This window comes from Talaromyces proteolyticus (genome assembly GCF_021365285.1).
Source record: "Talaromyces proteolyticus strain PMI_201 chromosome Unknown BGW36scaffold_9, whole genome shotgun sequence".
Classification (NCBI taxonomy): Eukaryota; Fungi; Ascomycota; class Eurotiomycetes; order Eurotiales; family Trichocomaceae; genus Talaromyces; species Talaromyces proteolyticus.
The window spans coordinates 2,054,805-2,075,019 of record NW_025764285.1 but is presented as its reverse complement, the minus strand read 5'-3'; the positions used below and the strand labels follow the sequence as shown (position 1 = coordinate 2,075,019).

General features: G+C 44.9%; 6 protein-coding genes across 6 annotated transcripts; 2 read left to right on the top strand and 4 right to left on the bottom strand.

Moving 5' to 3' along the window:
* Positions 1 to 291: 291 nt before the first annotated feature.
* BGW36DRAFT_399398 (uncharacterized protein) lies at positions 292 to 2,513 on the bottom strand (the record flags this gene model as incomplete). Its single annotated transcript, XM_046218515.1, has 9 exons — positions 292 to 348; positions 1,029 to 1,244; positions 1,406 to 1,540; positions 1,577 to 1,685; positions 1,799 to 1,895; positions 1,946 to 2,005; positions 2,044 to 2,095; positions 2,185 to 2,370; positions 2,496 to 2,513. The coding sequence occupies 9 exons, from the start codon at positions 2,511 to 2,513 to the stop codon at positions 292 to 294; spliced, it is 930 nt and encodes a 309-aa protein (XP_046069970.1).
* Positions 2,514 to 3,582: 1,069 nt separating this feature from the next.
* On the bottom strand, positions 3,583 to 6,176 carry BGW36DRAFT_454912 (putative MFS lactose permease; the record flags this gene model as incomplete). Its single annotated transcript, XM_046221914.1, has 9 exons — positions 5,736 to 6,176; positions 5,600 to 5,669; positions 5,482 to 5,529; positions 5,290 to 5,392; positions 4,985 to 5,226; positions 4,607 to 4,927; positions 4,293 to 4,550; positions 3,818 to 4,169; positions 3,583 to 3,724 (listed from the first exon to the last, which is right to left on the bottom strand). The coding sequence occupies exons 1-9, from the start codon at positions 5,868 to 5,870 to the stop codon at positions 3,583 to 3,585; spliced, it is 1,671 nt and encodes a 556-aa protein (XP_046069969.1). The 5' UTR covers positions 5,871 to 6,176.
* Positions 6,177 to 9,820: 3,644 nt separating this feature from the next.
* On the top strand, positions 9,821 to 12,172 carry BGW36DRAFT_384708 (putative sugar transporter). The gene is made up of 4 exons (XM_046216830.1): positions 9,821 to 10,120; positions 10,178 to 10,239; positions 10,309 to 10,676; positions 10,739 to 12,172. The coding sequence occupies exons 1-4, from the start codon at positions 9,947 to 9,949 to the stop codon at positions 11,773 to 11,775; spliced, it is 1,641 nt and encodes a 546-aa protein (XP_046069968.1). The 5' UTR covers positions 9,821 to 9,946; the 3' UTR covers positions 11,776 to 12,172.
* Positions 12,173 to 12,561: 389 nt separating this feature from the next.
* On the top strand, positions 12,562 to 14,881 carry BGW36DRAFT_430309 (fungal-specific transcription factor domain-containing protein; the record flags this gene model as incomplete). The annotated part of the gene is made up of 3 exons (XM_046220829.1): positions 12,562 to 12,701; positions 12,754 to 14,547; positions 14,605 to 14,881. 3 exons carry the CDS (start codon positions 12,562 to 12,564, stop codon positions 14,879 to 14,881), a joined length of 2,211 nt encoding a protein of 736 aa, XP_046069967.1.
* A 238-nt stretch (positions 14,882 to 15,119) lies between these two features.
* Positions 15,120 to 17,074, bottom strand: BGW36DRAFT_301557 (glycerol-3-phosphate dehydrogenase; the record flags this gene model as incomplete). Its single annotated transcript, XM_046211701.1, has 2 exons — positions 15,120 to 15,808; positions 15,865 to 17,074. 2 exons carry the CDS (start codon positions 17,072 to 17,074, stop codon positions 15,120 to 15,122), a joined length of 1,899 nt encoding a protein of 632 aa, XP_046069966.1.
* Positions 17,075 to 18,017: 943 nt separating this feature from the next.
* On the bottom strand, positions 18,018 to 19,742 carry BGW36DRAFT_399393 (major facilitator superfamily domain-containing protein; the record flags this gene model as incomplete). The annotated part of the gene is made up of 7 exons (XM_046218514.1): positions 18,018 to 18,118; positions 18,187 to 18,318; positions 18,401 to 18,797; positions 18,848 to 19,089; positions 19,145 to 19,205; positions 19,254 to 19,649; positions 19,683 to 19,742. 7 exons carry the CDS (start codon positions 19,740 to 19,742, stop codon positions 18,018 to 18,020), a joined length of 1,389 nt encoding a protein of 462 aa, XP_046069965.1.
* Positions 19,743 to 20,215: the final 473 nt, after the last annotated feature.

Sequence of the window (20,215 nt, the reverse complement as noted above, 5' to 3'; positions counted from 1 at the left end):
CCATTGGTAGGTTAGATTTATGTGAATATTCGATTAAGTATGTCAGAAATATTGATAAATGTACTATTATTACAGATTTAATGCTAGCGGATGGTTATCCAAAAGATAGTATTGATCGGTTACGATATCACGAAGTATACAGATCTCCAAATGGAATTGTACATGGTGGCAAATCTAATGTATTTTTAACATGCCGCCTTTTAGGCAATTCTCCCCTAGGTATTAAAACTTTCTAGGTTCACACATACTTCTTGCCTGATAGACTTGATCCGGGTAAACAGCGCACCCAATTCAAGCTTCGCGTACAATACGGGCAGATGCAGGGACGTGGAAACGGTTGTACAAGCACTGCCAGTATGAAAATTGTTAAATAACATTTCGTAATGGTTGCAAGCCGTAATTTGGTGTTGCCACATTCAGAATGTTTGAAATATTATTATCAAAGTTATGTTTCCAAATCATCTACTAAAATCTTTGTTGACACTGGGTAATAAGAGAAATATTTCTAAATCTTAAACCATTTCTATACTTATATAACTATATAGATATGTGTCTTTCTAATTAAGCGCCGACAAGGTTTGTTTATCTACGGGTATAATAGCTCTCTTACACTCCCTCTCATGCTTTCTTATATATATATAATTAGGTGTGCATTTAACTTTATACTACTCATCGCACTACTGACCTCCAACGCTCAGGAACGCACTCAGGCAGACAAGGCAGTGAGGAAGCAAGGCGCATTGGCACACATTCATATAAATAGCTTCAATAATAACAAAACACTTTGGAAACATGCCGCAAATAATTGATGCGCTTGTAACCTTTGACAAACTTGTAACAGTACTACAACGTTGCCGCAGCATTGCCAATTTAGGAAATATTTCTAAATTTGACAACATATCATTAATGTTTGGTAATGGCGGGATGTGTATAAGTTTTTGCAAAACATCTCAAACTAGAAACGTTACACAATAGTTCACAACGGTTGCAAGGCAGTTTTCGGGACCCAGCATTTTCCCATATTGTACAGTAAAAGCATACGACCAAATTATATACAAAATAGTCGTGGAGAAGAAACCGAGCAACCCACTGAACTGGTATGGACAAGCACCGACGCCAACATCAACAGGAATTCTCACTGAGTTGATTAAACCAGGTAGGCTACTCGCAATACCAACGCCAAATGATATCCAAGCGCACCAGTTGACTCTCCATTCCGAGTGTTTATAGATGCCATTAGGCTGCTATAATGCCAAGGAATCATACTTGACTTTTTTTATCAGCCAAACTCTAATAATATGATTGCGGCGACGGAGCCTAGAAATATTGTGTAGGTGGACATAAAGCCCAAAAAGCTACCAGCAGATTCCAGGATTTTCCATGGTACAAGAGTCTAGGCAAAGACGGTGCACGGTATTAAGCTACGTCGAATATTGAGATATTGCGGTGCAAGACCGGCAGAATCATTGGCGGCTGAGAGAAAATTTGCAGATATGTATACTCCCAAAGATGCTAGAGCGAATGTTGGCGCCCCGAAGCACTGGCATGTATGGCTACCCTAGAAACCAATTAGGACGTTGTGGTCCCCCGGGATTTCTTCAAGGGGATAGACATTATTCCCTGCCGAAGATGACGCGACACCGATGAAAGCAATGAAAGTAAAGGAAAATAGGCAACATGAGAATCTACACTAGCCGCCACTTCACATTCATGCGGGAGTATCGAGAGAAGTCAGACCGTTTGAAACGTTAAAAATTCACATTTCAAAAGGTCTTTTTGCGGCGCTTTGGCACGTTACTTAGTTGCCATTGACTGATGGTTTCTGGTCAAATAGCGTCCTATCCCGGTTGATTTGAATGCCCAAATAAAAATGGTGATCCAGGCAACTGGAAAGACTATAGATTTTGCCCCAAATAGGCACCGAGTTTTATTAGGGTTTATACACAAAAAGGAAATTGCACCACTGAAAATACGCAGAAACTGATCAATTCATTGGTCTTGATGCCTGAGAAGCTAGTATATAGTTTAGTAGTCTCGCATAACTAGGCCAGACATTGGTAACCATAACGGTCACGAATTTGCTGCCGTTGTAAATCTGAATCACAAACCAGAATTCAGTTAGAATTATTCGAACACAATTGCAATATATAATCCGCAGAATCCTCAGCTAGCGCGAGCTAGGACAGGAAATGGAGAGTGATACAATACACCGATAGCTCCATTAGCTGAGATGACCACGGGTATAATCAGGAATGTGGTGGCAACAATAGCTAGAGACTCTCTGTAGGTCATGCCAACTGCAATCATACAGCTTACAAACTTCCATGTCGCTTCATGGAATGCATCCGATATCCAGTATGCTGCCACGTGCTATCATTGGCTTCGAAATTAGGGTTATGCGCTCTCAGACAAAACTAGCAATACCCCACTTTCGTAGTTGAAGAGGAATTAGATCCAAGTTACGAGTAGTCCGCCGTCCAGTATTTTCAGCGAACAGGGAGGGCGGATTTCATGCTACTTACCTATTAAAGCATAGATATCAATAGATATATGATAGCTATAAATGCTTGTCGCTCTATATTAAAAAGACACTTTACATCATTTTGCGAAGTAGAAATCAAAATGAACGATAAATTATTAGCAAATGAACAAGTTAGGATAAAACAACAAGTTACGGCGGACGCGTGGCGATCATGCTTGTCAAGTTAGCCTATCACCACAGAATCAGGATGATAAGGGGATGATAACCACCCTCTTAGAAATATGCCGACTGCAGATAGGTCTCCTTCCAGCATCGCAAAGGTGCCGCTAAAAAAAGAGTACTAAATAGATTCTGCATATAGCCGGAAGTACAGTGCAACTCAAGAATGTGAGCCGGCATAAGCCACGACATTTTGACGCCGCGTCGCGTGCTACCCGACCGTCAAAGGCTGGAGCTCGGTACAGTCGTTAGACGATAATAATCATCATCATTAACCTTTCCGCCTAAGTGTCTAATGATATTACTGTAAATCTGACGGCTGGTATGTGCACGTGAATAATTCCATGATGGTACAAACCTATTGAGGTGGTGCTCAAAACACAATATGTTCCTATGTTTCTCTCGGAAACCCCTCGGTTTTACTGAACCAAATGATAAATTATATAACATAATGATGCAATATCATCATTTTCAGTAAAAGATAGATGAAATTCGAACAACTATTCGTTTTGGAAAGCATACCTTAGAAGCGGTTTCTCAACACTTGGGTGGACTCCAGTAATTACGAAGCCTTCTCATTGTATCAGTTGCAGTTATACGCCAACACATTCACGGCACGGTTCAAATTTGCTATTGTAAATGAAGTTAATACATATAGAAAATCACACCAGTATCAAATCGATTTTCTGGAGAAGATCAATAAACTAGCGAGAAGATACACGCTCGCTAAATTCGCAATAATACTACCTCCACCTCTTATCAGCATTTAGGACGAACAAGTAAACGAGGAATATCTCTTGGCTTTCAATGTTAATACTTGTAATGTGATATAGAGAAAGGCGCATCGCACGTGACGATGTTCCTGGTTGGATTGGTAGAAATTAATTCTCATCATCGATTTTCTCCGTCACACGGCCATCCGATTGAACGACAACTCTATCCAGGTTCTGAGACGCCTTGACTGGGTTTGGCTGCTGATAGATCCACTCTAATTCTTCAAGGGTACGACCCTGGGCTTCCACACTATACCGTTATATTAGCACAATCAATAATAAGAAAAATTGAAGAATCCAAAACAAGGTAACAGAAAACAGAAGGGTAGTTGTTATATCTTACCCAAATAAATACCAACACAGCGCTTCGAAAACATCCCAACCAACGAAAATCCAGAAATAATTCGTGGAAATATTTGCCAAGCCAATTGGCGAGGCAAACTGGCTAATAAAGCCAATGCAGTTGACCATAAAACCAGACAGAGCCAAACCTTTGGCACGAGTTGTTGTTTCAAGGGCCTCGGCGGGAATGACACCCTGCAGTGGAGTATACGTAAAAGAGAAAACTACGTTGAAGAGGTAGTAAAATGCCAGTGCTACCTGGCCGTAGGTGTTGTTGATAGTTCCCGTGGTCGCCTTTTCGGAGATCAATGGTTCAGAGACACCGGCGTTGATTGCCATTGTCACTGCGCAGGCTATTTATTTTTAATGTGTTAGTTCATACTGACTAAATTGCTAAATAATCACAAATTTCGTAAACTTTTTGACGGGGAAGGAAAATGGGGAAGGATATGTAGAATGCAAGTTGCGACACTTACCCAAGGTGCCCCAGACTAAAACTGGACGACGTGGCATGCGATCTGTAAAGTACACAGCAGTAAGAGCCCCTATGGCCGACACAATAGAGTTCACCAAATTCAACAATAGTTGCATGGAGCTTGATGTATAACCGAGTGACTCATATATCGTTGGGTTAAAGTATCCAAGACCATTTCCAGACCACTGCCCAAAAACAGAGATCATAATTACTTGTAGAAAGCGCCAACGACCGCTGTGGCTAAAGATGAATGGCCGGTCTGTTGTATTAATATCAGCATCGGTCTTTTAAGCCACAAAGAGAGTGTCAACATACAGTCCCACCATCTCTTATCAATGCCATCAATTCTAATACCTTCGCGCATTTCCTCAACTTCAAGACGTACAAGTCTGGCGTTGGGGTCGCCGTTTCCGTGATACTTTACCAAGAAGGCAACGGCCTCATCATGGCGGTCATGGGCCATTAACCAACGAGGCGATTCAGGAATAAACCAAACAGCAAATATGACAATGACACACGCGAAGCATTGACAAATGAAAGGTATTCTCCATGACCAGTTACTGTCGATATAATTTGTTCCAAATGTAATCGCAGCAGCAGGAATTGAGCCCCCAAACCAGCCGCAGTTGTAAAATCCTGCCTAGGTCAGTGCTCCCTCTATGTCCATAAGGTTCTTTTAGTTAGAAGACCTACCCACAGCACGGCCACGCCAGTGAGGTGGAGCTATCTCAACAGCGTATGCAGGGGCTGAGACAATCATAACTTGAATACCCACGCCGAGGACCCAGCGGCCTACAACGAACTGCGCAAGAGAGTGGGAACTGGCGACAAGGATAGAACCAATAATGATCACCCATGCACCAACAAACATACATTTACGCCGCCCCAGTTTGTCCGATACCACGGCACTTAGTGGTGCAGCAACCATAGAACCACTAGAATGATAAATGTGGTGTGAGCTGGGTTATATCGTACGGCCAGATATGATAGATACGTACACCGTATATAGTGCAGTCACCACGGAGACTTTCTCTCCTGACAGACCAGTATGAAATGTGTTCTGAAAATATTTCATGGCCAACGCCGCTCCCATAAGTGAGCCTAGATAGTGGTATCAACAGCCATTTAACTCCTGGGGATATAATAGAGATACGGAAACACGGAAACTCTGCAAGTAAATGAAGACTCACCATCATAGCCATTGGCGCAGGCACAACAGAAGGAAACGAAAATGGCAACTATTTTTAATAATACTCATTAGGCTTCATCGAATCCGTGTGAGATATAGTACTCTTCGAGTACACTTACAGTACAGGTGAATTGAGGTCTTGCTCCATCGCTCGATATCTGTCTCCTCGATTGCGGCATAGAGTAAAGCCTAGTATGGAGATAAAGACCCATATCAGTAATTCTTGAATCACGATAAACAGGAGAATAAACGAACGTTGAAGACTTTCTTAGTCTTAGCACCCTCAGGCTTTGCAGTCTCGCCGTATCCAGGGACGACGTATGTCGTATCTTCGCCAACACCGTGAACGCCTTCCTCATGAGTGGTAGTTAGATCTTGTTTCTCTACCATTTTTGGTACCTTGGCGCCAGCTTATTGTCAAGTGTTTCTGGCTCAGTGTGAACTGTGTCTGTTTGTTGGTGCTAAAGATTGCAATGCAAAGGAAACATCGGGTTGGGAAACACGGTTACATAGGAGTTATTATACTTATTTGCGGTTCTCAAAAGGATTTCCCTAGTCTTGCACATATCCTTCTTTAGTAGCTCGCTTGAATTCTCCACAAAGGAGTGCAACAGATGGCTGCACGGTCCTTGGTAACGCCAGGTTTGACAATCTCCAATAAGAACGAGACACTATAATGCTGTAGGCTATTTCGCCTCCGAGAAAGGTGCTGAATCTTGACAAAACGAACCAGGATACCCATCCCCGCTCTCTTCTTCGGCATCTAGTCACCGAACTAATTCATGGGAAATGCAAGTTCCAGCTTGAGTAAGATGGGGTTCCACTTTAAGTTTCGCGTATAGTATCTCGCCTTTGACAGTGCTGGGCGATATTCCGCTGCCGCTGGATGGCTGCGGCTCCCCTGAGTGGCCCGCGCTAATTCAACATTGACACCCTTGTTCTTAGTCGTGGTATTAAAAGTCCTTTTTAATCGCCTATTTCATACTTATCGTTCTTCCGCCATTCCAGATGCCTCCATTCCCCGCGCTTTCTCCACAGTTCCAACTACTTACATAAAGGCAAAGATAGTTAATGAAATGTGTGAGAACAAAAACAAAAACATGGATAATTGTGGAATTGATGACTGGGTTGAACCGTTTCTCTTTCGCTTTGTCCCTCAGTTCTATTCCCTTTTTCTTCCTTTTTCTCAGTAGATATGACTCTCGTAGTGTACGCCTAGAACAACTTCGACTGTAACATTGTACATTGGAATGGAAATTGCTCTGCGTCTGAATATACGCAATTGCGATGGAACTGAAAAAATACTTGGGATTCCCTATATGTATATTTATGAATTAGACTCGAGACTCATTCAGCTTGAATGTCGTCGCAAGGCTTAGGTCAATCGTGGTCAGCTTCTCCGCGGTTCATTATTCTACTAATACAAACGGCGAAGCAGGCTTCAATAATATCTAGTGATGCGCCAACACCATGTGTACAGCCAAGTGGTAGCTAATTAGTCAGTCGGTGCTGGTGGATAAAAAAACTAATATCTATTACCGTTTTTTAAACGTAAACGATATCGACGGTTGAAAATGTTAGCGAATCAAGAATGCCAACTCGTATAGAGAAGGCATGGTAGACTAAAAGTCAATATCTATCAATCTTTTCATAGATATGGAAAATGCAGGAATTCGGATTCGCCACGTAAAGTATAATTCGTCACTGTCCGGCGTATCGGTTCTAGTGCATACGAGTTACAGTGTGACTAGCTTAATTAGCTAACCTCACGGGAGACATTTACTTATTCGAAAAAAACGAATCAATAACCATGAAATGATAGGATATGAGACGTTGGGCATACGGAACGGTGCCGAAACTTTCTGTTGCATGATATTTGACCACGCATATGACCAAGATTCCAATTAAATTGTCAAATCATTATTCTGGAGTCAGTACTAGCCTAGCCTGGGCCCTTTGGGGTGTGAGCAGATTTTAGCCAACAGATGCATGCGCAAACTCTCGGCCGTGGCGACCCTCCTTGGCAATTTGGGCACGGAGACGTCGCCCGAAGCAGGCAAGTGACATTCCAGTGTCAGCTCCCTTGTAGTCACTATTGACCATTCCAATATCTGCGCTGCTAACCTGTTTCAACAATGAGCACAGACAGTCCCAAAATTCTTAGCAACGCAAGCAAAAGTTGTAATTACAGAGTGAAAAACTCGAGGCCGAGGATCATAATGAGCATGTGTTATGAGATCTAAGATTCCGTCGTAAAATTGCTATTAGTGTGTTAGTAGCAACTAGCAATGATTGCTGGGAAACTGAACCTCAGTTGATTGTGTGCAGTTAACGAATGTCAATAAATGAATCAAAAGCGTTGATAGAAGGATTCTATGTTCGGTGATTGGGTGCAATAATGTCAATCCGCTGGCATTCTTTTGCTTGTTAATAAAGGCTACATTTATGTATGGTATAAGTGTTTACAAGAGATATACTTGAGGCAGTCTGGTGCATTCATGTTTCCGTTTCTCCATGACTCTTTGAATTCTCTACATACTGTTCGAGGCTTCTTATCAAGTGCTTTAAGCATTTTCTTGATCCCCTCTTTACCTCAATTCCAATATAATTGTTTGTCTTGTGTGTCAACTACAGTTCGATCCTGATGGGGTACATAATTATTGTATCGAAGAACTCTCTCTATTCTGGAAATATTAGGTCATTTTATCTTCATGGAGATCTCGATATTTGATTTTCATACAACAACGGGAAAGGGGTTGAAAGATGAGGCATTTGAAAGGTAAACTACTTCTTGCAGGATACAGTCGGTGCGGTCTAGTGTTTGCGAGATATATCTAACACAGCTAATTCTAACGTGCTGCATCCAATGGCCAAAAACTTCATGGGCGGGTCCATTTGTGAAATATGAAAGGTGCTCACCAGCGGTATTCAGCTGCAAATTTGGCTGAATATTTGTCATTTAGGTATCACCCGACATCCTTAAACGCCTACGTGAAGTAAATAGAGAATATTGACGGCCAGTGTCTCCTTCGTCTTATCGGGTGCATGTTTCTCTGCTGTAATCAATAAGAAGGGCCACCATGGCCATGTAAGGGTCTCAGCCTACTTACCCATAATATGTATCAAGGATGAATCCATGTCATTCATCCGGTTCTACTAAAATACAGCCATGTATTTAGTTTTACGAAGTTTCTGTGATCTTGAACTCAGTGTCTTAAGGGATTGAGGTTTCAAATGTTAGTAAAAGATTGTCAGCTATAGCAGGCTCTACGTAATCTCGTGGATACTTTAGGTGGTGATAGATCTGTTATCTATATATTATCTCCTGGTTAGGGAATCATGGCTGTCTTACTTGACTACTTTCGTTGGAACCTCTTCAAAAATGGCCTTCGATCAGTAGAATAGTGGGATATAATGATAATGATGATGGTGATTTTTGATTGAGATGTCAACTTCACTCTTTGTTGAATATCCATGTCTACAAACATTCAATGTTAGCACCATACAAGAGCCTGCATATGTAGTTACCAGGCACAAGGCATTGCTGTTGGCAGAAAATGATGAAACAGAGGTTTTGGGCAGGTTGACAGCGGTATTTTATCGGTAGCTCACCCATCAAATTATTGATATTGAACTTCCAATACCTCCTCCAGATCGGTTCAGGGCGAATTCTCTGACGTGAAGTTTGTTTATATATCTACAACCGGTCGCTTTTGACCACACTGATACTGATACGACATCGATTTTATTGACCCATTCTACCCCAATGCTCTTGAACTATTCCCAGCCCAATACGGTGCCAAAGCTGCTTAGTTCATCTAAAGATGCAGGTAGCATTTACCATGTCCAGCAAAATGGCACGCCAGGCAATTAAGGGTTTGGACCCGTGCTTAAGATTTAGGCTGACAATGCCATCTTTTCCAGCAGTAATGCCAACATACGACGAACAATGATCATCATCATTTTATATTTAATCCTAATTTTATTTGCTACTGGCTGTTAGGGCCTCAGGCACGGATTGTGTGCCTTCCATGCGCCTTCATACCCCACCTTCTTACTACCAACCAATAGAATAGCTTTGATTGTGCTGTGGAGGAATGTAGCCCATTGCGCTAGTGGGAAATAGGCAGTGCCGCCACCCACTCAGCCAATAGTTTTGGCCATGGCCGGCACGCGACAGCTCAGACTCCACCTCAGCAATTCAGTGGGGCGAAACTTTCCTGAGGGTGACAACCAATTGCGGCCTTGGTAAGGCCACTAGTGCCTGGGCTAAGGCGAATTCGGAAGGAACTGTCTATCTCTGCATGCGAGCGATACTCGCAAACGAGAGAAAGCGCAGGCCGCCCTCCTGATGCTACGCAGTCAAATTATGAAATAATGGCAACGTCGCACACTCGCCATGTCACTATGCCTCTTCCCCCCACGCAGGCCCTGTTTGCAGAACTCAATCCGATCGAAAACAAGCCATGGAGGATTTGTCCGCCCCTGCCATCCTCGAGAACCCCTCTGTCGATTTCCAGACTGTCAAAAAGGACGGCGATGACGGCGAGGTGCGCTCCGTGCATCACGGAGAAAATGACCTCCTTCGCGGTGAGGTAGTCGATCAGGTTTTGGCAGCCAAAATGAATTTGATCAATGATGTAAGTTATGTGGAGGTGTTTGTCGCAAAGGTCTAAAATATTGATACCAACCGCAAGGCGATTGACGAAATTGGTTTTACGCCATATCACTGGAAGCTTTTCTGCCTCAATGGATTTGGGTATGTCCACCATCCTGTTGCGAGTGTTACGGGGTAGCTGATGATGATGATGGTTTTTCCGCCCTTTAGTTATGCGGTTGATTCGTTAATTCTGCTCCTACAATCAATTATTGCGACTCAAGCCGTTCTCGAGTTCCACCCGTCGTATTCTACGGGACTCACTATCGCCGTATACGTGGGAATGCTTGTCGGCGCCCTATTCTGGGGTCTCTCTGCCGACATAATCGGTCGTCGCTTCGCCTTCAACGTCTCGCTATTTATCTCCTCAATCTTTGCAATCGTTGCAGGTGCGTCGCCAAACTGGGTTGTCTTGGGTTTGTTCATTTGCCTCAGTGCATTTGGCGCCGGTGGAAATCTAGTTTTAGACACAGCCGTATTCTTGGAGTACCTGCCTAGTCAAGACCAATGGCTGATTACGCTTATGGCTGCTTGGTGGGGTTCGTCAATCACATTCGAGGTCCTGCCGAAGGAAAACGGGAACTGATATTTTGGTATATAGGAATCGGCCAGCTCATAGCTGGTCTGTTTGCATGGGCATATATTCCAGCTCATCATTGCTCCGACACAGGTCCCTGCACGTATGACAATAACATAGGCTGGCGCTATGTATGGTACACTTCTGGCGCTTTTGTCTTCTTCCTGTCGGTGCTCCGTATTACAATCATTCGTTTGCAGGAAACGCCCAAATTCTTAGTCGCAGAGGGCCGTGATGAGCAGGCAGTTCGCGTTCTTCAGGATATTGCAAAAAAATATAACCGACCCTGCAGGCTCAGTTTGCAAATGCTGGAACGCCTCGGTGCAACACAGCGACCGAACCAAGATGGCAAGAAATATCGCGTCTCCTTTACCGAGTTAACTTTTCACTTCAAGGGTCTGTTTGCAACCCGCAAGATGGGCCTATCAACTACGCTTGTTTGGTTTTCATGGCTGCTTATTGGCCTAGCCTATCCTCTATACAATGTCTTTCTACCTACTTATCTCTACTCGCGTGGTGCCAGTTTTGGAGTTTTGAGTGAATACATTACTTGGCGCAACTATGCGCTGGTGAACGTGTCTGGGATCCCAGGGCCTATAGTAGCCGGCTTTATGTGTCGGTCGCAGTGGTTCTGGGGTCGCCGTGGGACAATGGTTATCGGTGCGCTTGTTACTATGGTCTTCTTCTTTTGCTACACCCAGGTACGAACTGAAAGCCAGAATATTGGCTTCTCCTGCACCGTCAACTTCTGTCTGAATATATACTACGGAACACTTTATGCGTACACACCTGAAGTCTTCCCGTCCGCGCACCGTGGAACTGGCAACGGGGTAGCCATCGGATTAAATCGAATCATGGGTATCGTAAGCGCCGTGGTCGGCAAGGCTGCCAATGTTCGTTCTCTTGTGGCGTCGATTTTTGTGATACATAAAACGAGAAATACTGATAAGTTGACTTCAGACGAATACACCGGTTCCCATCTACATATGCGCAGCTCTCTACGCCGTTATGGCCATTGTTGCAGCCATCTTCCCCTTCGAGCCCTATGGCAAACGAAGTAGTTAGGTCGACGATGGGCCGTAGCCATCCTCCAGTATACACAAGCTCATGTGCATCTTCAATTCAATGTTCTAAAGATCGGCGCTAAACGCTAGGGAGCGTGCAGAGTACATTTCGTATCACCCTTTGATGCAGTCAGTGTATGGGTCCGAGATACGTGCAAGGAATGGCATGTGCGAAACCTGTGGCGGCCTCGAATAAATAGCCGTTCATGGCGCTTCTCAGAGCTGTTGTGTGCTGCTGTTCAGTTAACTGGAATCTTGGAGGCATATGCCGAACACTTCGGAATAGATCTCAAATTAGATGACGAACAATTAGACAGGAAACAATATAGGAATAAGGAGAATGTTGAGAAGCTTACGAGGGTGAATGTCCCCCCATTGAGCACGAACACGTGACATCGGTTGCCAAGTCTGGGTCAAAGCCTAATCATGCCCTAGTACGTAAATGGTAAAGGACCGAGAATGCAACTGCCAACCCCACTTCCGACAGAGGGATAACCACAGCCAACCAATCAACGCGGTACCTGGCAAGACTTGGTTTCCCCCCAGCTTACTCACCCTCTCTTTGGATCTCTTCAAGCCAAGGACTTAGAGGCGTCTGAGGGAGCAGCTGGGAAGAGTGACCATCGATTCTGTATTCAACACACACAGTTTTGTCCAGATCTATCCGGGGTTGAGTGCGCCCCTTGATTTCCGCCTCCTAGTTTTCCAATGTGGCATGCAGACCTAGCGATATACTCGGCGTAATAATTGCTGATGGCCTAGGCGAGCGATCATCGAATAACAATGGAAGAGAATGCAGAAAGTGCCGCAGAAAGTGAACAGTCGCCACTTCATGGCACCCACGCAGAAGAGAATACGAATGGGTCAGTCGAATTTGGGCAAACACGACGAACAGAGTCCAGGAAGCTTCCCGCGATCACTGCGTGCGTCATCCTCTCTTTATTCTATATCATTCATTGACGATTGTCCATATAGGTGTGAGCTGTGCAAAACCAGAAAAGTACGATGTGATCGTGTAGAGCCCTCGTGTGGATGGTGTTCTAGAAATGGGCGATTGTGTGTTTACAGAGATCGACAAAAGCCAGGTTTTCGTGCCGGGTATGTGCGTGAGCTTGAGACAAAAGTCAGTCGTCTCGAATCGATTCTGCAGACGCTAGGTCATGGAGGGGAAATCTATTTAAATGTACACGACTCTGGCAGAGAACTAGCTGGTCCGACGGCCTCCAAATTATTGAGAGCCGATGACGATCACCAAGCGCCACAGTCATCCAAAAAGATGATAAGAACTGAGATGCAGGACGCCAGTTTTGGAAAATATGACCGAGTTCGTTCCGACCGTACATCGGAGCTGATGTCCGTTCAGTCGATGATGAACACGATCAGGCCTGTTACAGCACCGAAAGCGATGCCCGACTTACCATCAGGCGAGTTACTATATAGCCTTGTCGATCTATACTTTAAGCATGTCAACACATGGTGTCCGATATTAGATCGCAAGATTACTGTCGACAGCTTCTTTGGGCCCTCCGTTCCAGACGAGGCTGATCGTATTATCCTGTATGCGATTGTGGCAATTGCACTGCGGTTCAGTCATGATCCATCACTGACACCCGAGTCCCGCAAGCAGTATCATTCTACAGCGAAGGATAATGTATTGCTCTATAGTTTACAGTATCCATCCATTAAATCACTACAGGCTCTCGTTATTCTCACCTGGGATTTCTTAGGCTCGTCTGATGGCCCACCAAGTGTCAACATACTAGCAATAATTGTTCGCACTGTTTTACAGCTGAATCTGCAGGTTGAGTCTGGCTTATCTCTGTCAACTACTGATCGCTCAAATGCGCCTCATGGCCGTTTGCGGGACAGTATTCTTCCTAAACCTAACTCTTGGATTGAGGAAGAAGGTCGCCGGCGACTTTTCTGGATGGTTTACATTATTGAGCGCTATACTGTCGTAGCCACGGCTACAGACCCTACTCTAAATGAAGATTATATTGACCGTTCTCTTCCATGTCGCTACGACCTATTCTCAAAGAATGAGGCTGTCGAGACGCGATGGTTCTCGGGACCAGGACAGTCGATGATTATTGATCAGCCGGAAAATCTTGGAAGTTTCTCATACCACTGTGAAGTGATGCGTACTCTGAGTCGTGTTCAAATCTTTCTCCAGAACCCCATTGACATCTGCTCTCTGGTAGAAGTAGAGCGGTGGCAACTGACATATCGTGAACTTGACGATGAGTTGAATTCCTGGCTTAGCCGTCTTCCTGATGATTATGGTAGGGTTTCTCAACTCTGTCACTCAGATCCTACCAGTAAGATTTCGAATTGGATAATCCTACATGCCGCATTTGTTACCTCAGTTTTGCGCTTACACTCCTGCGCCGCGTATCCCCCTGTTAGGTCTCACATCTTTACCCCTTCCTTCAATGCCTCCCAACGATGTCTTGCCGCAGTACAAAGCCTTCGAGAAATCGCTCAGGACGTTTTAAACACGGGAATGCTCGATCTTCTTGGCCCTCACTTTGCTTTTTCTTTGTATGTTGCAGCCAGACTCCTGCTTGTTGATTCGGCTTGCACCGGCGTCGAAATGGACCCAAATTGCCGCTTTTTCATATATATACTCGACAAGATGGGCCATTATTGGGGAATCGCTAGCCAATATGCTCAGACATTGGATCGAATTTGTAAACAATCGCACATGGGCTGGCCATATAGCAACGGAGCAGCGTCATCTGCTCCAAGAGCCCTCGCCACGATGAGAAGGTAAAATAGCCTTTTCTTTTGTTTTTCAAACCTTCTACTAATCTGTTAAATTTGTAGAAGAGCGTATGAAATCCATATCTCAGCTACTCATCGTCCTTCTACCGCAACCAAACCCCTACCCACCAAGTCTGTGACCGCAGACGATCTCGAGTACCTTGAAGTATTTCACTTTTTCAACTATCCACGCCTTCCAACTGCCATGATTAGTAGCCCGGGCCTTTACCATCCTTTCTTGAACTTAGATGGGGACATGATAGGAAAGAATTATTTTATGGCGGAAACAGGCTTTTCTACTAGGGCCATGAATACAAGATGGTCGTACGGCCCAACATGACACTGTCGAATCTCTTGGTATGAATTATACATCTATTTCTATATGAGATATTTTACAAGAACATACAGTTTGAGAGTATTGACCGGGCGTTGTTCTCCAGTCCTTAAAAATAATAACACTGGCAATAGTCTATAACAATTCATGCGATGCAATGCAAAGAAGGAAGGAAGGAAAGTAAAAAGAGGACCAAGAGACCCATCGCATGCCAGCAGCAGAAGATATACAATGTCAAACCATCTTACACGGCTACTTCTTCTCGCAATCCCATAGATCGCAAGAATCTGACTCCTTCTTTAAACTCCTGCTGTTTCCTCTTTTCATTCCACCTCAATTCATCTCCCATGATGGAAATCACAGTAGGAAGGGCCTTCAGCGCCGCCTGCACATCTATGAAAGCTAGACGCATGCGTCGGCCTATAATATCCGCTGCCGTCATTGCGTACTCGTTGCGGATTGCGTAGCGCACCTCACCATCTACAAACGGGAGGTCGTCCCCTGCAATGCGTTGGGTCAAATTAGATGATGATGAGAGTGATGCAACTTCCCAGGCACGGTCTCCATAAGAGTGTGCCAGATGATCAGCTACATCGGAAGTTAATTCAAAACGCTGGAGTAAATCATCACGAAGTTTCGGGGAATAGCCGTGAGCACCAATGACTCGCAGATGTTGAGTCTGGCAAGAACCATCTAGAATCTTTTCAGCAGTCGCTTCAAATCCACCAACGTGAGGAACTGAGCCTAGTCCTTGCGGCCTTAGTCCAAATGCTTTGATAGCGGTATCGACGGCGTCTTCGGCCATTTCGCGGTATGTTGTCCATTTTCCGCCTACACAGGTCAACAAACCGGAGTCAGAGACGGTAATCAGATGGCTACGGGTAAGGGACTCCGTATTTTTTGCCGTAGGATCGCGAACAAGGGGGCGAATTCCTGAAGGTTCATTAAAATCAACGATGTCTCGTATACGCAATAGTATCACGACTCACCTGACCATGTAGCTAGCACGTCGGACCGTTTGAGGGTAACACCTGGAGCTAAAAGTCGGTTGACCTCCCCGACAATCCAGTTTACTTCCTCCTCCTCGGGAATTGGCTCTTGCTCGATCTTGCACGCCTGGTCGGTGGTTCCAGCCACCATTTTTCCCTGCCATGGCAATAAGAATATGACACGCCCATCTGACGAAGGATCAATGAGCCCGAGACTTTTGGGTCCAACCCAGTCAGGTAGCACAATATGCACGCCACTGCTAGGCATAATTATCTCCTTCATGGAGGGCTGGTCTTTCTGTAGGATTGAATCTGCAAACGGCCCAGTAGCGTTGATGACGCCTCGTGCTTTGACCAGAAACTCCTCGTCATCAGAAAGACAGTCTTTCACCTTAACACCACATATAATTCCATCTGCATCCTTCTCCAAAGCAGTCACCTCCATATGATTGGCCACCGTCGCGCCGTACACGGCAGCCGTCATTGCTAGTGATACGTTCATCCGCGAATCATTATGCTGGCCGTCGTAATAAATCAGACCCCCTACAATCCTACTCGCATCTAGCGTGGGAAACTCCTGGATGGCTTTCCCACGTGGCATGAAATACGAGGAGTGCAATCCTTCAGAGCCGGCCAACAGATCATACAGCTGCGTCCCGATCCAAAGATACGGTGCCTCCCACCAGTGTTTGATTGGTAGTAGCATTGGCAGAGATTGCGATAGATGTGGTGCAATATCGAGGAAGTACCGCCGCTCTTTGAGTGCCGTACAAACCAGCTTATACTGTTCATAGTCCAGGTCTTTGACGGCCTTCTCCAAGTACCTCACGCCACCATGCACAAGTTTTGTGCTCTTGCTGCTCGTACCACTGCTGAAATCATCGCGCTCAACCAAAGCGACTTTGAAGCCACGGGTTGCTGCATCTAGAGCAATACCTGTCCCGGTAGCACCGCCGCCAATCACTAATAAATCGTAAACAGCATCCGGATTAGCACTGCTGCTCTTTTTCAGGGCCGCGATCTGCTCGTTCCGAGGTGTTATTTTCGGGAATCGCGGCGGATTTGCGAGGAAGGATGGCACGATGGAATAATCTATCTCGAGCGGTCGCCGGCTCCGGAAGTTGTACAATGCCACTGACCCAACAACCGTGACCGCGGAGGCAGTGGCAGCGTATCGCAGAAACCGATGCGATGTCGACCGGGACGCCATGCTATTTTATTTTAAATTTTTTCTTTTGCCCTTTTCTATAGAGTGGAAAATTCTCCTGTTTGACTGTCTTAGAATCAAAGTGAATACGCTGCTGCAGCGCGTTGGAGGAGAGGGGTTTTGTGAGTGTCCTGGGACTCGAGGAAAAATCAGACAATCACGAGGCAGGGTGTATTATTTATTTTGAGATTCGTTATCGGCCATGAATCAATAATTAATGACTATTATTTTCACCGCGAACTAACGGGGCCAAGTGACCCCTGCAGTAATTCCACCAGTCGTGGTGTGCTCTGGGCCGGCGTGTCCACTCCTTGTTAAAGTTGTTCATCGCTGACTGTCGCATACTTTCGAATCGGGACGGCAGCAGTGGGCATTCGGTGCATGTCTGAGCCGAGTCTAGTCCATATCGGGCATCTCAGACCCAAATCTTCGGACTTGCCGCCGAGGCTAGTCCCTAGACGTCTAATTTCAGAGCTTACGGTGGCTACGTCATAGCAAAGGGTGCGCTTGGGGTTGGAAAAGCCATTATTGAGCCTGTGAATAATATCAGAACATCCCTCGTATCGCTATATTAATGATGCTAGATACTAGTGGAATGTTCTACCAGCCATAGCTCTCTGAGGTCTGTAGCACAGCTAACGACATTTTGGACTTTTGTGGATTGTGGTCGTGTGTTTTCTGTTTCTGATTATGCATGACTGGTCAACCAGCTGGCACATATACATGTGCATTTAGCAGCAATCTTATGAATAAAATGGCTCTGTCCCGTATCCGTTTGGTCAGTATTCAGGTACATCCATCAAATGTTGATAATATATTTACAATGAATTGAATGCTTCATAGCGCCCCAACTCTAGATCCGCTTATTTCAAACAGTGCTTGGCACTTGCAGTCATCAATAAGAGTTAACACCCTCCCATGCAAATACTAAACTATACCAAGCGCATCAATCCTTTCCTAATTTACGAACCGCCCATTCTTGCATGTCTATACCTTTCCGACTTATGAGAAGAGTAAGAATACCACCAAACATGCACATAATCATTGCTGCGTCGATGAATAGTTATTAATTGTATCTTTATCAAGTATGAACACAAACTTCTAGGAATACATACATATAGTGAACGTCCAACCGACCCCAATTGCGTTTATGAGAGGTACAATAGTACCAGTCGTACCTGCACCAAAGAGATACTGCACTAGGTATTTGCTGCTAATGACTTCGGTCTTTTCTGCTGGGAGCACCTCTGTATAACATTAGATCGATGCTTCTACCCCTTTCCTTTCACCAGGCACTATTTTGGAATCTGCAGATACAGTTGTACCTACCTGCTGTGTATGTGTTCAAACTATTGAATATCCCCATCAAGCCAAGCCCTGCAAAAAATGCACTGATGATTGGAACTGCCATACCACCGATTTCTTTCTGCAATGTCCATGCATATATGAGCGTCGACAAAGGTAAGACGCCTAAGATCATGAACAGCCCACTGTTTAGTCGGTCCTGCGGAAGTCGCAGCCCATCGCGACGTTTGATGTACCTTTTGACAGTACGGTCAGAGAGTCTCCCTCCGGCAACGCTTCCGACCAAAAAGCCGGTGCCTGGTGCAATATAAAACAATCCACTAACGAGAGCTGTGGTCAAGTGAAAGCGAGGGTTGAAAATGCTGCGAGCTGAGGTCAACAGGCCGTACTGAAACCAAGCTAACAGACCGCAAGTCAAGTCCTACCTCGTTAGCTTTGGATTTTCTTGGGACCAGAGGGAACTTTTCTTACAGCAAGAAAGACATTTGGATAAACCAAGAGCACGAATACTCGAAAAGGATTGAATTGACAATTGATTGATTCCTTTTGTTTCAACCTGTTTTCCGGTCCAGATGCAGAAGAGCTATTCATCTTGTCCAAATTGGGAATGAAGAGCAATGATGTCACGAGTCCAATGGCACCCATCCCAACTTGCACCCAGAATATGTAGCGCCAATGAGTGAAAGTGACGAGAATTCCACCGATACATGGTGCTATCATCAAATTAACTTTCATTTTTAAGGTTTCTTTTCCTATTTAAAACCATACCGAATGCTGGACCACTGACTGATCCGACCATGAAAAACCCGACTGCTCTACCTCGCACAACCTTTTGCTTGTTAGAATCGAAAAGCTCATAATGTTATAGGAAACTGACGGGCTCAAAGATATCAGCTAACATTGTCTGCCCAGCCACCATAAAATAAGTCCCGGTCAAGCCAGCTAACACACGCATAGTTGTGAAAATTGCCATTTTCGTTGCAACAGCTGCTCCGCATGAACAACCACACAGAATGAAGATGGCAAGATTGTACGCTCGTTGCCGCCCGATTAAGTGACCGACGGGGATCCAGATAAAGGATGAAAAGCCCATGGCAAGGAAAACGCCTGCATTAGTAATGGCGATAGACTCCTGCGTGGTTGATAGTTCATTGCTGATCTCGGGAAGTGCTGGAAGCAACGCGGTGCTTGAATATGTTATTACGAGGGTCATCCAACTGACGGAGAAGAGAATTAAGTTTTTGCGCCATGCAGGTAGAGACAAAGAGGGTCTCTGAATTATTTTATCATGATTGCTGTGTTGCACGGGTTGGTCAAGTCCAGCGGGTTGTTCGGTCGAAGCTAATTTGGCCTTTGTCTGCGCCATAGTTGATATAGAAATATGTGTAACCAGTGGCAGTACAAATACAACCCGCGGTTTAGCATCCTCATCACCTGCGACCAGGAACTGCGCATTACTGATGATCGTTTTAATTATAAGGTGCATCGGGCAAATGCCCGGATACCGATTAAATTATTCTCGGTGTTTCTTGTGGTAGCAATTAAAACAATCGACGGCATTTTGCCTAGTGCCCAATGCAGAGAAATGGGCTGCGTGCATTAGCCAGCCCCACAGAAATCGGGAAACGGACTTTTCGCCGAAGTCTAGGCGAGTCACGACACTGTCTGGTCAATATTTGTTGCAACACCTATCATTAGCATGTAGGAGCAGTTGATCTACAAACTAAATTACGGCTTGTATATGATGTCCACGTCCAACGGAATAAAAGGTTTCACACAGCGAGGCTGCCCGTGTCGATTGGTAGCAGGTTTGTGAAACCTCCAGGCACTCTTTTTGTA

Coding starts and splice junctions, on each gene's coding strand:
- BGW36DRAFT_384708 (XM_046216830.1), top strand. CDS start 9,947: ATGGAGGATTTGTCCGCCCCTGCCATCCTCGAGAACCCCTCTGTCGAT. Junction 10,240..10,308: donor TTCTGCCTCAATGGATTTGG/GTATGTCCACCA, acceptor TCCGCCCTTTAG/TTATGCGGTTGATTCGTTAA. Junction 10,677..10,738: donor GCTTATGGCTGCTTGGTGGG/GTTCGTCAATCA, acceptor TTTGGTATATAG/GAATCGGCCAGCTCATAGCT.